Here is an 18,032-nt window from a genome sequence, read left to right as displayed (position 1 = left end):
AAGTGGGGTTCCTTGTGACATATCCATATATGCACATAACATCATTCATTCCCTAGTACCTCCCTTTCCTTCCCCATCTCCCTTCCCCTGCTTCCCCATTCTCTGCTCTTTTGGTCTTTTTATTTATTAGCATGTGCATATTTCTTCATTGGTGCATTGTGATTATAACTAAAAGTGGTGGGTTAGATCCACCAAGCATCATTGTCACTAACTATTCCACTGCTTAATAATTATTCAGAAGAACCGAAATCAGCACACCACAGGGACACATGCATTCCACATGCGTATCCCAGTGCAGTTCACAAGATCCAAGTTATGGATCAGCATTGCTGTCCATCAATAGATGAATGAATAAAGAAAATAAGGTGGGGAGACACAATGGAGTTCTATTCAACCATAAAGAAGAATAAAATTATAGCACTTGTGGGTACATGGGTGGAACTGGAGAAAATCATGCTAAGTGAAATAAGCCAGACTCAGAAAGTCAAGGTTCAAATACTTTCCTTCATATGCAAAGCTAGAGAGAAAAAGAGTAATAATAAAAAGGGAGTATCTCAGGAAAATGATATGGAGATCAAGGAAGGTCAAGGGAAGGGCAAGAGGAAGAACTGTAGAATAAAATTGATCAAGTTAAGCTATATGCATGTGTAGATATACCATAGGTTGGAACTTTATATGCTAAAAAAAGGTTCAGATTACTTTACCTGGCTCTAAAATTCTGTTTCCTTCCCATAGGTAAAACATGTAAAAATCCTTCAGATCCTTTGAATGGCATGGTGCATGTAGAGTCAGACACACAATTTGGATCCAGAATTACTTATACTTGTAATACAGGGTGAGTTGAGAGCAATATTTCTTAGTTCAAGAGTTCACAAAAAGCAAAACCACCTTCAGGTCACATCTCAGAAAGAGCAACTTTTTGGTCTTAAAAGACTTGGACATTCATCTCCTGATTCAAATAAACAAAGGTATGACAGAATGAAGGAGACATGTGTATCCTGGCTGGAAACCAGGACAGTACATATGTTGGACAGCTTTCCATGACTGTGATAAATTAGGAGATAATCAACTTAAAAGAAGGAAAGGTTTATTTTGACTCATGGTTTCAGCAGTCTCTATGCATGTTTAGTTGGCTCCATCCCTTTGGGCATGTGGTTAGCAACCCTAAACCAGAGTAGATATTATTGGAAGAAAGGGAGAGAAGAAATATGAATGGTAACAATGCTATTGGTTTGTTAGGGATGCCATAAAAAAAAAGTGCCACAAAATTTTTGGCTTAAGAACAACTGAAATTTTTGGAATTCTGTTCTGGAGATTAGAATCCCCAATCAGATGTTAGCAGGACTGTGCTTCTTCTGAAGCCTCCAGAGGAGAAATCTTCCATGTCTCTTCCAGCTTCCAGGCCTTTCTGGGCATGGGCAGCATCACACCAGTTTCTAATGACCATACATGCCCATCTTCCCTGTGTCTGTCTTCATGTGGAATTCTCCCCTCGGTGCATATTTATGTCTAATGTTCTCTCTTTTTAATAGAACATCAGTGTTGGATTAGGGCTCACTCTAAAGACTTTATCTTAACTCAGTTACATCTGCCAAGACCTTATTTCCTAATGAAGTCACATTCCCTGGGACTGAGGTTTCTATATCAGCATGTCATTTTGAGAACACAACCCAATCCATAAGAGCATCCCCTTTGAATACGTTGCCCGTCAGTGGTCACCAAGCATGATCCTGTGGTTGGTCAGCTCGCTCTTAATGTTAGGCAAGTTAAGAATATGAGCTAAACTTGTGCTGCCACATGAGCACCAAAGAAAAAGTAGGTAATTGAGTTTCAAAATCTTTTTAAATGTTTGTTTTTTAAAGGACACTATCAAGAAAGTGAAAATATAACCTACAAATAATGAAAAATATTTGCAAATCATAGATCTTATAAGATAACGTATCCATAATATATAAAGAGCTCTGACAACTCTACAATAAAAGATAAATACCTCAATTTTAAAAAAAGCAAAAGATCATGGTGGCATTCTCCAATATATGTAAATAGACTGAAAAACATAAAGAGTAATTAATAAAACTTCTTATGGCCAGGCTTGATGGAGTATGCCTGTAATCCCAGCAACACGGAAGGTTGAGGCAGGAGGATTGTAAATTTGAGAAAAGCCTCAGCAACTTAGAGAGACCCTAAAAAATTTATTGAAACCCTGTTTCTAAATAAAATATAAAAAGGGCTGGAGATATGACATGGTGGTAAAGCACCTCTGAGTTCAATCCCTGGTACCAAGAAAAGAAGAAGAAGGAGAAAAGAAAGAAAGAGAGAGAGAGAGAGAGAGAGAGAGAGAGAGAGAGAGAGAGAGAGAGAGAGAGAAAGAAAGAAGATGGACTTGGGATGTAGCTCACTGGTAGAGCACTTTCTTAGCATACATAAGACCCTAGGTTTGATTGCTGGAACTGAAAGAAAAAAAAATCAACCATCTATATACCTCAAGAAACTAGAAAAATGAACAAAGTCAGCAGATATAAGGAAGAGCAGAAGAAATGAAACAGGGGCATACAAAACAGAAAAGAACAAAGAAACTAAGAATTTATTTTTAAAAGATAAACCAAAAAAAATATTAGTTGGACTAAGAAAAAAATACCCAAATAAAATTATACATGAAATATAGAACATGCTACTAATTTCACAAAACTACAACAGATCATATGAGACTACTCTTAATAAGTACATGCCAACAAATTGGAAAACCCAGAAAAAAAGTGGATAAATCCATTTTCTTATCAAAGCTGAATCATGAAGAAATAGAAAATGTGGACATACCAATAACAAGTATGGTGTATGAATTAGTAATCAAAATTCCCAACCAATAAAAGCTCAGAATCTGATGGCTTTCTTGGTGAATTCTGCCAAACATTTAAAGAAGGGATTAACAATAGCACTTTTCAAATTTGTCCAAAAAATTGGAGATGACGGAAATTTTCAAACTCATTTTATGAGGCTAACATTACCTTAATACCAAACCCAGACAAGGACACTACTATTTAACAACAAGAAGAAATTACAGGTCACTTTCCCTGATGAACATCAATGCAAAAATTCTCTACAAAATACTAACAAACACAGTTCAACAGGACATAAAAAGTATCATACTTCATGATCAAGTGGGATTTATCTCTGAAATGCAAGGATGATTTGACATGCATAAATCAACAAATGTGATATACCAGGACATAAAAAGTATCATACCTCATGATCAAGTGGGATTTATCTCTGAAATGCAAGGATGATTTGACATGCATAAATCAACAAATGTGATATACCACATTAGCAGAATTAAGGGTTTGAATAATATGATCATTTCAGCAGATGCAGAAAAAACATCAGACTAAATTTAGTATCTCCTCATAGCAAAAACCCTCAACAAATTAGTTATAGAAGAAGGCTACATACAGCCGAGCCCACAGCTAATATCATACTCTGTAGTGAAAAGCTGAACGGTTTTTTTTTCTAAGATAAGGAACACAAGGTTTGTCCAGTCTCACCACTTTTATTTAATATACTATAGCCAGAGCAATTAAAAGACATCCAAAATTGGAAAGAAAGAAGCAAACTTTTCTCTTTGTGCAGATTACACTCTTATATAGACAGAATCCTAAAGACTTCACTGAAAAACTATCAGAACTAATAAATTCAGTAAAGTTGCAGGGTACAAAGTCAACATACAAAAAAAAAGTAGCATTTCTGTACACTAACAATGAAATATCAAAAAAATGAAACCAAGGAAATCATGCCATTTACAAGAGCACCAAAAATACAATGAAATACTTACAAATAAATTTAATCAAGAGGGTGAAGGATCTGTACACTGAAAACTATAAACACTGATGAAAAATTTGAAGAAGACAAAAAAATGTATGGAAAGGTATATTGTATTCATGGATTAGAGTAATTAATTTTGTTAAAATTTCCATACAAATTCAACGAAATGCCTCTCAAAATTCCAATGACATTTTCCCAAGTAATAGAAAAACAATCCTAATATTCATATGGAAATACAACGACAAACAAACAGAAAAACACAAATAGACAAACCAGTCTTACACACAAAAAAATCAAAGCTGGGACTCCATAGCTGATTTCAAAATATACTACAAAGCCATAACCATCAAAACAGCATGAAAAGAGCCAATACCACGTGATCTTACATGTAAAATGTAAAGGCTCTGAACTTGTAATAGCAGAGCAGAGCAGGTTGCCAGGGTCTTGGAAGGAAAGAGGACAGGGAGAGGCTGATCGAAGGGTACAAAGTTTCAGTTTTGGTTGAATAAATTATGGCAGTCTGTCATACAGCATGGTGATTACAGTCAATAACAATGTATACTGGAAAACTGGAAAGAGAAAAGGTCTTAAATGTTCTCATAAAAAAACATGGTAGATATATGAGATGACAGAAATATTAACCAGCTTGATTTAATCACTTCTCAACGTAGAAATATATCAAAATGTGTTATTTATTAAAAAAAAGTACTATTTTTATTTGTAGAATAAAACAAAAATGTTGATGTGATGGTATTTAAAAAGAAAGAAAGGAAGGAAGAAATACAGTTATAGCATTAAAACTTTCAAGTTAAATAAATTTCTCCATTTCCTGAAAATGTCCTGAAGTTTCAAGATTGTAACCTCTGGGAAGGAGCAATTGAAGCAGATAGATTTCCTCTGTTTTTAATAAGTAACATTCCTTTATCTCTGCTTCTAGGTACCGACTCATTGGCGCCTCCAGTGCTCAATGCGTGATCTCAGACACTACTGTTGTTTGGGATGAAGAAGCACCTATTTGTGAAAGTGAGTTGAGATATTCCTTTCTATCACTTTTACAATTAGATTCCTCTGGAATTGTCATTTTTATTTACTGTGGTGCAGAATGGAGCCCAGGTCCCCCCATATGCTAGGTAAGTGCTTTTCTGCTGGATTACATTTGAGTCCTGCAAGGAATTATAAAAGTCTTCAACAACTGCCCTTTGTTCATTCTGTCCTAGAGAGGACCGAAGACACTGTAATGCTGTCAGATTCTCCTATGGGATTCTTGGCAACTTCTTCCTTAAATGATCCCTTAACCTGAGAAGTGACTTTTCTAAATTGGGGTCTTCAAGGCATTAAAAAAACAAAAAACTTCTAATCATATTTTTTATTCAATTAACTTGTAATTATACTGGTTCACAGTCTCCAATATAGTAATCATTCTGCTTGGAAAATTAGTAGAGACCTTAAAATATTTGTTCTTCAAGGTTAGTGAAGCTACAGTGGACCCGCATCCTCATGGACTGAGGATTCAACAAAACTTCTTGAAATGCATGATGCCCTATACACCTCTAAGTGGGAATTTATTTTAACCCACATTTTAGGATTTATACTTATGATATAATAGATTTTTCTCAAGGAGTTCACTATAGACTTTTGATTACAGCATTCTTTATAATAAATGTTAAATTTAGTAAAAATGTTATAGTAACTCAAATGCATGGCATGTTTCAAATCATGGTTTAGAAATAATGTACTGCAAGGAAAATGATATGTTAAAAATGACTATAAAGAATTTCCTGAGAAATATAAAATAGCCATGCAGATACAGAATGAATATCCATACACTGGAGTGTTATACAACCATAAAAAATATACCTCTCATAGAGAAGCCCTTGATGTACAAAGATGTATATTTCATATGAAAAAGAATCAGAAGACAGACCACATGTATGGTAAGATCTCATTAAAAATAAAAATATATACTTATATCTATATTTTTTAATTTATTCTCTAATAACTGAACTCCAAAAAAACAGCTTCAAGTCCCCTTAGAGAAAGCTAGAAAGAGACCTAATATTGAAGTTTTGGTTATGCATGTAGTAATGTGCGTCTTGGAGCAGATCCAGTCTCCCATTCATTTTGTTGTTGTTGTTGTTGTTGTTGTTGTTGTTGTTATCTTTTTTTTTTTTGCTTTTTTTTTATTGGTTGTTCACAACATTACAAAGCTCTTGACATATCATATTTCATACATTAGATTGAAGTGGGTTATGAACTCCCAATTTTACCCCAAATGCAGATTGCAGAATCATGTCGGTTACACATCCACAATTTTACATAATGCCCTATTAGTAATTGTTGTATTCTGCTACCTTTCCTATCCTCTACTATCAGTCTCCCATTCATTAGAACTGCTCTAGACTGTGAACTAGCTCAAGTTTGGGGTTTGCTTAATGAACCATGACTCTCTCTTTTTTGCGGGGGTGGGTACTGGGACTGAACTCGGAGCGCTCGACCAATGAGCCACATCCCCAGCCCATTTTGTGTTTTAATTGCAGACAGAGTCTCACTGAGCTGCTTAGCATCTCGCTTTTACTGAGGCTGGCTTTGAATTCACGATCCTCCTGCCTTAGCCTCCCCAGCCACTGGGATTGCTGGTGTGCATGCACTGCCACACCCAGCTATAACTCTCATTTGCAATGATTCAAGCCACACTTCTATTCACTAGACCCAGCTCTCTGTTTACACAGACCAAAAACATGCTGTGGTCAATTGGCCAGTGTTGGAGAACTCTGTAGTCCAATCAATTTGATTTCTATTTCAGTGGAGAATATGATACATCTACTCAAATGGCTCAAAATAATCTGCATTTTCCTAATGACTTACAATGCTGAATATCTTTTCATATGCTAATGAAGTGCTTATTCAAACCTTGTGCCTACTATTGATTAGTTCATCTTTTTTTTTTATTTTGTAGAAGCTCTTTGTGTATTCTCATATCTCCCAATAAATGTAACAGAAATTTTTAGATTATGGATTTTCTTTTTACTTTCTTATTGATTTTTAATGATGGAAGTTCTACATTTCAATAGTGTTCAGTTTATGAATTTTTCTTTTCTAGTGACTGCCTTTTTCTGCTGTCCTCTAAAAACCTTTACCTGTTATAAAGATATTTTCCCTTGTTATACTCTAGAAACTTGGGTTTTTCATGTTTAAGTCTGGGATTCAGCTCAATTTTATTTTTATTTTTATTTTTATATATGGATAATGTGTAGCATGGCCAAGATTTGGGGTTTTGTTTGTTTTTCCAAGTGGATCAGCCATTGACCTAATACCATTTCTTTTTTTTTTTTCTTGTTATTGCTTTTTTTTAATTAGTTGCTCAAAACAATACAATGATCCTGACATATCATACATTTGATTCATATAGGGTATTCCTTGAATACTACAATGTCACATTATCATGATCATGAAGGTTCATTCTTAGCATGACCTCCTAGAATTTGGGCCTGCTAATTAAGCCCACTAATTAAGAACCCTTCATGAGAAACTTGCTTGGGTCACACCCTGGATCTCGGTAGATTTTGATCCACAGGTCTCCCCCTCTCATCATAAAAACTTATCTCTGTGTAACCTTGGGCTATACCATGTACCCCAAGGGCCTATAAGTAATAAAATCTTTATTTACAACTTGTGTCAATCTTAATCATTGAAAGGGTGCTCTACTTCTGTAAGATCCTAAATTAAAACTCTAAATACCCACATATGAGCTCTTTCTTGTGTGTTCCCTCATATTGCACCCGCAGTCTGGCTGGGCACAATTCAGGAGCCACTTGTCAAAAGAAACGAACTTTATTTTTAGAACACACACACCAAACCACACAGCTCCTCAGGAAAAACCTTCAGAGCCCAACTGCCACAACCAGCTTCCCACAAGCCTCTCAACCTCCCCCACTCCTCCTGCTCTTGAGGCTGATTGGCAGGGTTGCATGGGCAGAGCCCAAAAAAGTCCTCCAATGAGCAGCTCAGTGGTCTGAAAGGGCGGGGAAACAGCCCAATGAGCATCACTGCAGAGGAGCCAATCAGTTGGCAGCTAGAAGTTTGCTGGCAGCTGGAAGTTTGCTGGCAGCTGGAAGTTTGCTGGGGCCCCTTTGGCTGTGGCTCTCAACACTATGTTAATTTTCCTTCAGTATGAAGAAATCCTTTTGGCATTTTTGTATTGTGAGTCTTCTAGTAATCGTTCTTTAAACGTTTTCCTAATTTTGTTTCCTTTGAAGATTATCATCTTTGTTTCCTTATGGTTCATTGTATTTGATATTTTTTAAATTTCTACCATAATGTTATTGTATCTGCATTTTTTCCCATAGCTTTGAGGTAAAATTGAAGTACAATAAAATGCACATATTTGAAGTATGCAATTTGATCAGTTTTGACATGCATGTCACTAATACAATCAATATAAAAAGCATTTCCATTTGTGCTTGATTTTATAATATTCCTATGATGTGTCTAAGTAGGGATTGCTTTGAATTTGTATTTCTTGGGCTTGTGTGGCTTCTTGAATCTATTTTGATGATATCATTCATCAGTTTTGGAAAATTCTTACTCATTACTTCTTTAAATGTTGTGTGTGCTATTAGCTTTCCCCTCTGGCTGTAAGACACCACGTACATGATGTTAGGCTGTATCCCTACAGGTCTCCTACTATTTTTTCTCTATTTTTCTATCTTTTCATCTCTTTGTGTTTTGTTCTGAGTATTTTTTTTTCTGGCTTAGTTTCCAGTTCACTGATTTTTCTTAAACTATGTCTAATGTGCTATCAATCTGATATATAAATGCTTAATTTCAGAAATTGTATTTTGCAATTTTTAAATTTTTATTTGGTTCTTTTTAAATTTTTCTTGTTCTTTTTAACAGTTTTTAGCTCCTATCAAAAGTTTATTTTGTATGTTATATCCTTGAATAGGTAAACACAGTTATTTTAAATCTGTAAATGGAAATTCCAATGTCTATAGCCCTTTTGGATTAATTTCTAGCAACATTGATTTTGTTGGTTCTTATTCAGGTTATTTTATCTCTGCAAGTACCTGATTATATATTACTTCGTATCAGGAATTATATTTGGAAACTTGTCTACAGAAGTATTTTCAAAGTCTTCAATAATTTCAAGGTCTTAGATAATGTTATTTGTCAGCTTTCCATAACTATAATGAAATACCTGAGGTAATCTACTTATAAGTCAACAGATTTATTTTGATTCAGTTTTGAAGGTTCCAGTCCATGATGAGTAGAGCCATTGCTTTGGGCCTTTTAAGATGCAGCATATCAAGGCAGAGCTCGTAACACAACAAAACCGCATACATCATGAGCCAGTGAACTAAAAAGAGAGAGGATGATATTGAGGTGCCATAATCCCCTTCAAAGGCACACCCCCCAATGACCTAAGGACCTCACACTACACCCTGCCTCCCTGAGGTTCCACTGCAACGGACCCGCCCAGTATACCAAGCCTTTGACACTTGGTCCTTTAGGAGATATTAACCATATCCAAGACATAGTAATCACACTTTTTAAAAAAATTATTATTATTTTTTTATTTTTTTCCTCTGCCAGGCACCAGGGAACACTAGCAACCTGGGACCGCTTTTATTCAGTCTCAGGAACTATGATTTTTCTAGGCCACCTACAGTACTGGAAGAATAATTTCAGTTTTTGAGAGCACAAGTTTACTTTCAATTAACTTCAATTCCCAAATGCTTAGTTCTTTGTCATCCCAGAACTGTAATGTTTGTCCCTTGATTTTGCAAGACTATCAAAAGTCTACTTGGCCTCTCAGTTGCCTCCTCCTGATTCACCTGCCTCTTCCCAAGGGAAAAGCAACCCAAATGCTCAGCTCATACCTAGATATTCAGCTCTGGGCCCATCAATGCTTTGCCATTTTGTTTGCCTCTGTTGCTTCACAGATATATATTTTTAATTTCCAGCATTTCTAACCTTTCTTCGGGGGGAGAGAAGAAGCATTGTTTGATTCAAATTATTGAGATGACCACTACAGAAGCAGAAACCTTCTTGAGAATTTCAATTTTTCATTTCAAGTGTTTTAGGGTATTGGTTGAAGTTATTTAGTTCTAGTTTATAGCAATACAATAGACTATGCATAACTTCTATATTTTATATGTACCTAGGGGCTTTAGTGAACAAATATATGATCACGTTTACATAAATATGATCTCAAACTTAGGCTTGATAAAGAGAATTGATAAGGTTTCTATCTTTTAGGTAGTGTGAAATGTTTGGAGTTACATTTAGAAGTATGTATTTCTTGAAAGTTTGGTAGAACTTATCTGTCATTTTTTTTCTTTTATTCTTACAAGTTTCTTGGCCAATTGTAGCTTACTACATCTTTTTGAATGGATTTTGATAATTTATATCATTTAGATTTTCAAAATGTTTAACATACAGTAGTCTACAGCTTCATAAATACTCACATGTTATAAATATGTTCATATTCTATTTCCTACTCTCATATATGTGTGTTTTCTCTCTTCTTTTATGCTTCTTCTTTTAGCACACGTTTTTATATTTTAAAAAAGCCATACTCAATTAACAACAAAAATAGAAATTAATGAAGCAAGTTGGAAACAGGAAAACTATAAACTATGTAAACTCTAACATGATAAATAACTATTTAAAATGAAAAGGGGGTGGATTGTATTAATAAAAAATGTGCATTTTACAGGACATACACAGAAAAGGTAGCACAGATGCTATTTTGCCCACCTAATGTTAAACTGTGTAAGAACTCATTTACACATTAGCAAAGATAAAAAGCAGATAATGAATGTAAAAATAGTTAAGTTAGTGAGTCATTACATTTTTTCTCACTCATTATTTAAATTCATTCTCATTTAGCTTGTTCTCCTTTTGCCCAGGAATTCCTTGTGAGCCACCTCCGGCCATTGCCAATGGAGATTTCGTTAGCTCTAACAGAGAATATTTCCTGTACGGAATGGTGGTGACCTATCACTGCAATAATGCAGACAGAGGGAGAAAGCTGTTTCACCTCGTGGGAGAGCCCTCCATATACTGCACCAGCCATGACAATCAAGTTGGCGTCTGGAGCGGCCCTCCCCCACAGTGCATCGTACCTAATAAATGCACCCCTCCACACGTTGAAAATGCAATAATGCTAACTGAAAACAGAAGCTTATTTTCCTTAAATGAAATGGTGGAGTTTGGATGTCAGCCTGGCTTTGTCATGAAAGGACCCACCCGTGTGCGGTGCCAGAATCTAAACAAATGGGAGCCAGAGTTACCAAGCTGCTCCAGGGGTGAGTCTGGCTGAGCTTGGGAGGTACCTAAAGGGCATGAGTTGTTGGTGGACCAGGAGACTAATGTGTGCTCTGGAGGAGGGATGTGTAGTGCATTTTCTTGGATAAGTAAATTTTCTTGGGAGGGAACATGAAATAAAAGTGTGTGTGTGTGTATGTATGTGTGTGTGTGTGTGTGTGTGTATAAGAGAGAGAGAGAGAGAGAGAGAGAGAGAGAGAGAGAGAGAGAGAGAGAGAACATGCACATATGTTCATATTGGGAAGCAAAGCTAAGTCTGAGCAAGGAATATGATATTTCTTTGAGATTCTCCAACCACCACTTCCCCTTGGGATTCTTACAAACAGAAGCTCTCTACAGATATCACTACCCCACCTCCAGCCTCTAACCTCCAGCCTCTACTGATTTCACTTGAGTTTAATAATTGCTAAAATGTACCGAGTGATTCATCTGGCCAGGGGCCATATTACAGGCTATGTGTATATTTAGTACTTAAAGCCATGAGATAATTACTATTCTTTCCAGGTTTTACAAAGACAACAGGTCTTAGAGAGGTTAGATAACTTTTCAAAGTAAAGCAAAATATGAGCTTGCAAACTGAAGACTTGAACCCAAGTCTGTCTGTCTGTCTCCAGAGCTTTGGCTCTGCCTGTCATCATCCATTAAGGAAATCAAAAACCACTTTGGATTCTTCAAAGGATGAGGGTTTTCATGGAGGAATTGAATTCTAAAGATGTTGGAAATTCAGGAAGAGCAAAGGAAAAAGAAAGCAGTGTTTCCAGAGATTGGGAAGCTGCTGTCACTCCAGGACTGGAGCACACCTGCCCACACTCACTGTTGAATTGGGCAGCCCCTGCTGCTGCTGCAGGTGCCACCACTGCTTCCAGGATGCAGCTGATCTTACTGAAGCCAAGGTCATTGGCATTGCTGATACTAAGAGCTGTCAAAGCTGCCACTACTGGAGCCACCCCTAGAAGTAGAATGGCTTGTCATCTTCCTGACTTTTAATTTGGTGCAAATGCTTCCAATTGGCAGAACAAACCATAGCCTAGCTAGCGTAGGATTGTGACTTTCAGGCAAGAAAAAGACAGTATAGAAATGTGAAGCCAGGTATGGTGTCGAGTGCCTATAATCCCAGCAGGAGGGTGAAGCAGAAGATCTCAAGTTCAAGGTCAAACTCAATGACTTAGTGAGGCCTTGGCAACTTAGTGAGACCCTGTCTCAAAATAAAAATTAAAAAGGGCTGGGGATGTGGCTCAGTGGTTAAGTGACCCTGGGTTCACTCCCCAGTACCAAAACAAACAACAAACAAACAAAAAAAGTGTAAAGTTTGGGGTCAAGCACAGTTTAACCAGCCCATCTCCTCAACATCACATCACAGTACATCTACTAGTCAAGGAAAACTAGGGTGACGAGCCTTGAAAATAGACATTACAACATCAGAATATTTGTAAAGTCCTTAAGAAAGTCATGTTTTCTAGGGCAGTCCCCCCACTGGAGAAAATTGAAGTTCACAGAGTGGAACCAACCCACTCAAAGCCAAATTGAAATAAGGTGGGTTTTTTTTTTCTTTTTTACATTTTATAGCAGTGTTATCTAACTTCATTAAGACCCACATGCATCTGGATTCCCTGAGTTCAAATCAATTGTATGAAGAGACAGCCAAAGGCTTAGTTACATTATCCTGGGGTGCAATATGCACTCTAGTTATGATGACTGTGGGTTCTTTAGAAGATTTTATTCAGTGCTCGTCCATCTTCTCACCAGAATGAAATGAGTGGCTAAGCAGCACCAGCTATGTAGTGTAGAGAGGAGATGCTCAGTCACATCAGGTGACCACTGAGAGAAGGCTTGACATAAGAACAGAGGTGTGCAACCTGTTGCTGATGGGGAAATTTGTTAGATGGGACTTGGGCACAGGCACTTTTATCACTAAAATGTGAAACTGCACAGGGGGGTGCCTTTCTAGAAAGGAAGTATGAAGATATAAGAACCCGTCAATCCTAATAATGTTGTTCTGGATGAACAGAGATTGGAAGCACTCTAGAAGGAACTGTGCACCGTGCGTGTAGCCTTAGGTGTATACTTCAAAGGTAGAACGGTGATCTGAGTGTCAGTTCTAGCTACAGTTCTGCAGTGTGTAAGTTTTTTGACTTTTGGTAAAACACCTACCTACCATGTTGTGTGTGTGTGTGTGTGTGTGTGTGTGTGTGTGTGTGTGTGTGTTTTGCCATCAATAAATAAGGGTGTCAGTCCACCTTAGTTATGATTCTTTTAGCCAGTTCACCATTGAGGAAAAGTTCTTTCATATGATTAACAGCACTTTGGTTCTCTTTCCCCAGTGTGTCAGCCACCTCCAAAAATCCTGCACAGTATGCATACTCTCAGCAATAAGGATCAGTTTTCCCCTGGGCAGGAAGTGTTGTACAGCTGTGAGCCTGGGTATGACCTCCTAGGAGCTGCTCTTCTGCGCTGCACACCTCAGGGAGACTGGAGTCCGGCTGCCCCCATGTGTGCAGGTGCCTAGATTGTTGTCTGGCTTGACATTTTAGCTTGTGTCTTCAATCTCCACACACTACTATTATTTCTCTTTGGCTTTCTTTTTCCCTAGTGAAATCCTGTGATGACTTCCTGGACCAATTCCCCAATGGCCGTGTGCTAATTCCACTGAATCTCCAGCTTGGAGCAAAAGTGACCTTTGTTTGTGATGAAGGGTAAGAGTGAGCTTGCCTGACCGGATGGCCTTCAAAGCTGAGATTAAGAGTTTGTCTATACATTAAGATGTAGGAGGGCACCCACCTCCTCCGGCCATACCTTATCACTTCAGTTAATCCCTATCAGGGGATTAATTCACTAATTGGGTTAAGGCTCTCACAACCTAATCATTTCTCCTTTGAACCTTCTTGCATTGTCACATTTAGATGTGAGGTGGGGGACACCTCACATCTAAACCATGATATTAGCACACATGTAGGACAGCACCAGGGCTCAAAATGCATTGAGAAATCTGGATTATTTCATACAAAAGTTGACTTCTCTTTTCTTTTTTCCCTTCAAATAGTCAGACTTACTCATCAATAGCCCGACCTTCTCTTGTGAGCTTCTTCACAGCCATCACAAGTGTAGAGACACCAGAACAATTTCCGTTCTCTGCTTTTGGATTCCAAACTGGGAGCTGATTTGCTTGGGTTCCAGGGTCAGAGTGGAGAAGAGGTTGCATTAAAAGGCTGGTTTGTTTGGGGCTGGGGATGTGGCTTAAGCGGTGAGCGCGCTCGCCTGGCATGTGTGCGGCCCGGGTTCGATCCTCAACAAAGATGTTGTGTCCGCCAAAAACTTTAAAAAAATTCTCTCTCTCTCTCTCTCTCTCTCTCTCTCTCTCTCACACACACACACACACACACACTCTCTCTCTCTCTCTCTCTCTCTCTCTCTCTCTCTCTCTCTTAAAAAAAGAAAAAAAGGCTGGTTTGGGTGGGGCATGGTGGCATAGGCATGTAATCCCAGTGGCTTGAGAGGCTGAGGCAGGAGGATCTTGAATTCAAAATCGGTCTCAGCAAAGGTGAGGTGCAAAGCAACTCAGTGAGACCCTGTCTCTAAAGAAAATCCAAAATAGGGCTGGGGATGTGGCTCAGTGGTCGAGTGCCCCTGAGTTCAATCCCTGTATCAAAAAAAAATTTTTTTTTTTAAAGGGATGGGGGGGGGATTGGTTTGCAGCAGTGTGAGGGGTTCTGCTAGGTTCATCATGGGACGATCAGTGAGGCTCTGAGTTTGGGTCCAGGGATCAGGAGATAGCAGCTGCATCATGACTGCCTCCTTCACTTCAAGCCAGGACTATTATGTGACCAAGTTGCTGGACTTCACCATTCTATGTTGCTCCCTGCAAGAAACTGTTTTTTTTCCAGAATGACTTAACCTCTCACCTCTACCACCTATTGGTTTCAGATTCTCAAAATTCTGATTTTTTTTTTTTTTGGTGGGGGGGGGGGGCGGGGACGGGAGGCTGGGCCTCAGATTAAGAACTGAATAGCAGTTGTCAGAAACATCCACTATTCACTCCCATTTTCTCCTTTAGGTTTCAATTAAAGGGCAGTTCTGCTAGTCATTGTGTTTTGGTTGGAATGAAAAGCCTTTGGAATAGCAGTGCCCCTGTGTGTGAACGTGAGTATGAGGAGTGACACTTTGAGCCAATCTCTCTCCTTGATTTGTGTTGTAGTTTGACCCAAGGACTCCCATGATATGGCTTGTCTGCTTTCTGGTCTGAAATTGATACAAGATACTTATTTTAATAGCATGTTCTTCTGAATCATTATGTGTATCTCTTGGTTTTGGAACCACTAAATTAGTCTGTTATTTTGAATTCTAAGTTCTGTGTGATATTTTGTGTGTAGTTTGCCATTAGATCAGAAAAGATTAGATGATGTGAACCTTTGACAAGACTTTTTCTTTTTCTTTCCTACTTCATTCCTTCCTTATCTGCCCTCTCCCATCTTTTTTTTTTTTCTTGTTTTGTTCTGCCATCAAGGTAAAGTCACTTTATAGTTTTCCTATTCATTTTCTGATACACAAATACAGGCATTCATTTGAGCAATTTCTTATTGAGCACATACTATGTGCCTGATGACCTTATAGGTGGTGGAATTGTAGCAGGGATCAAGATGAGCTAATTCCCTGTCCCTGTGTTACTTACGCTCAAATGAGGAGGCAGCCAACAAAAAATAAATTAAATGCTATGGAGATAATAGATCACAGTAATGTGGGAGAGAGGGGGAACACATTAGACAAGGTAGGCAATTTGATACTCCTTGAACTCTCATAATCTGTATCTAGGGGCTGGGTATATAGCTTAGTTAGTAGAGTGCTTGTTTCACATGCACAAGGCCCTGGGTTCAATTGTCAGTACTACCAAAAGAAAAAAATCTGTATCCACACAGAACATGCTGAGATTCAGAAATAACAAGCCGATTAAAAACTGAGTCTTATGTGTGCAGAGATACTACTGAATTCTCCTAGTTTCTCCATTTATATTTTGCTTCATTTCTTGATTCTAAAGATTGCCAGTACCATTTTCTTTTTGACAATAAAATTTTACTGAAATTTAGTGTTCTAAGAATCTACTTGTATATCTTATGGTGTTTTGATAGTAAAACTTGATAAGAACTTATATAAATATAAATCTCTGCTGTCCAAGAAATCCAGTGTTCCTTGGAACCAGTGACAAATGGCTGACCTACTGTCATGCATGAGCACACTGTTCTTGATGGTACCACAGACTTTCTTTTTATGTAACACTATTACTGTTTGAAATAGCTTCATTCAAATTCCAAGACTAGTTAGAAATGCCAATTAGAAGTGAGGCAAAGACTGTTCTAAACTGAAAATCAGACACCAGAAAGAAGCAACAATTTGAAACCTGACAGAAAATAAAGAGGAAAAAAAAACATATATCACAAACACATCAAGAGTTTTTTTTAAAACTCTGAGTGCATTCAGAGTTTTTTTTTTTACAGTGACTTGTGTATGTTTCAATGCATGGTGACAGCACTACTCTCGTAATTGAGATGGATGATCAATATCAGTAAGTTGTCCAGGAAGGTTTCAGGTATTTAAGGTGAGCAGTACACATGGAATACATGTTAGAAGAATTTCCTAGCAATGTAAGCTCCGTGGAGGACAAATACCTGCTCTGTGCTTTTTACCACTGGATCTCCAGGGCATCGATGACTGGTTGACACAGAATTAGTGCTCAATTAACATATGTTGAGTAAATGAATGAGTTACCCTTCAAATTGGTTATATTTTTTCTTTAAAACTCTGAGTACTTAATTAAGGACACAAAGTAGTTTCTGTTATCTAGAAAACTCAACTATCTGGAAAATATAGGATAGCAAATGTCTCTTGTATTTTTTCAGTAAAATTTGAGATCTCATTTTGTACAGTCTGCCCTATCAAGGGCCTGATAGACACTGTCATCTTAGCTAGCTTGCTTTCTTTCTTTCTTTCTTTCTTTCTTTCTTTTTTTTTTTTTCTTGTACTGGGGATTGGAACTCAGGTGCATTCAACCACTGAGCCACATCTCCAGCCCTATTTTGTATTTTACTTAGAGACTGGGCCTCATTGTATTGCTAAGTGCCTCACCATTGCTGAGACTGGGCTTTGAACTCACAATCCTCCTGTCTCAGCCTCCTGAGCTATTTGGGATTACAGGCATGTACCACGGCACCCAGCTCCATCTTAGCATTTTTAAAAGTGGCACCAATCATAGCACCTTACGATGGTAGAATATCTCTGATGAAATCCCTGAAAGAAACTGAAGTTCTTGCCTTCTTTCCAGAAATCTTTTGTCCAAGTCCTCCAACTATCCTTAATGGGAGACACTCAGGAGCTTCTCTGGAAGTCTTTCCTTTTGGAACATCAGTGATTTACACATGTGATCCCCAACCAGACAGGGGGATCACCTTCAGCCTCTTTGGGGAGAGCACCATCCTCTGCACGAGCGACCACCAAGGGCATGGGGTTTGGAGTGGCCCTGCTCCTCGCTGTGTACTTCTGGGTAAGTGTATATTTCTCCATATCCCAAATGGGTTCTGAATCTCTAAACCAGATCCTCCAAATTTCTGCCATTACAGTGTGATATTTATTTGTGCACTTGACACAATTAAATGCCAAACCAGTAATGAATGTTCTAAGATATGTCAAGATTTTCATGGCCTTTGCTGCCAGAGGGAAATTGGTAGTGGGTAGAAAGGTCCTTGATTAGAATTACAAGGAGCATAAGTTCGAATCATAAAAATTGAAAGCAAATTTCTATGACTCTTAAGTAGTGTAAGTCATACCATCTTCACAGGCTTTGGACAAAAGGATAGGCCAGCAGAGAATAAAGCCAGGCAAAAATCTATTTTAATGACCTA

The 18,032-nt window shown here is 37.9% G+C and overlaps 1 protein-coding gene across 1 annotated transcript in view; it reads left to right on the top strand.

The window, feature by feature from the left end:
* CR1 (complement C3b/C4b receptor 1 (Knops blood group)) overlaps positions 1–18,032 on the top strand; it is a 60,381-nt gene that overhangs the window by 10,985 nt on the left and 31,364 nt on the right. The window contains exons 3-9 of the mRNA XM_081297000.1: positions 736–835; positions 4,754–4,839; positions 10,728–11,126; positions 13,467–13,643; positions 13,736–13,838; positions 15,197–15,282; positions 17,456–17,674. Coding sequence (XP_081153126.1) covers positions 736–835; positions 4,754–4,839; positions 10,728–11,126; positions 13,467–13,643; positions 13,736–13,838; positions 15,197–15,282; positions 17,456–17,674 — 1,170 coding nt within the window. The remainder of the gene's footprint in view (positions 1–735; positions 836–4,753; positions 4,840–10,727; positions 11,127–13,466; positions 13,644–13,735; positions 13,839–15,196; positions 15,283–17,455; positions 17,675–18,032) is intronic.

This window comes from Spermophilus citellus (genome assembly GCF_964194105.1).
Source record: "Spermophilus citellus genome assembly, chromosome: 6".
Lineage (NCBI taxonomy): Eukaryota > Metazoa > Chordata > Mammalia > Rodentia > Sciuridae > Spermophilus > Spermophilus citellus.
The sequence above is the reverse complement of the archived record's forward strand: the minus strand, read 5'-3'. Positions and strand labels throughout refer to the sequence as shown.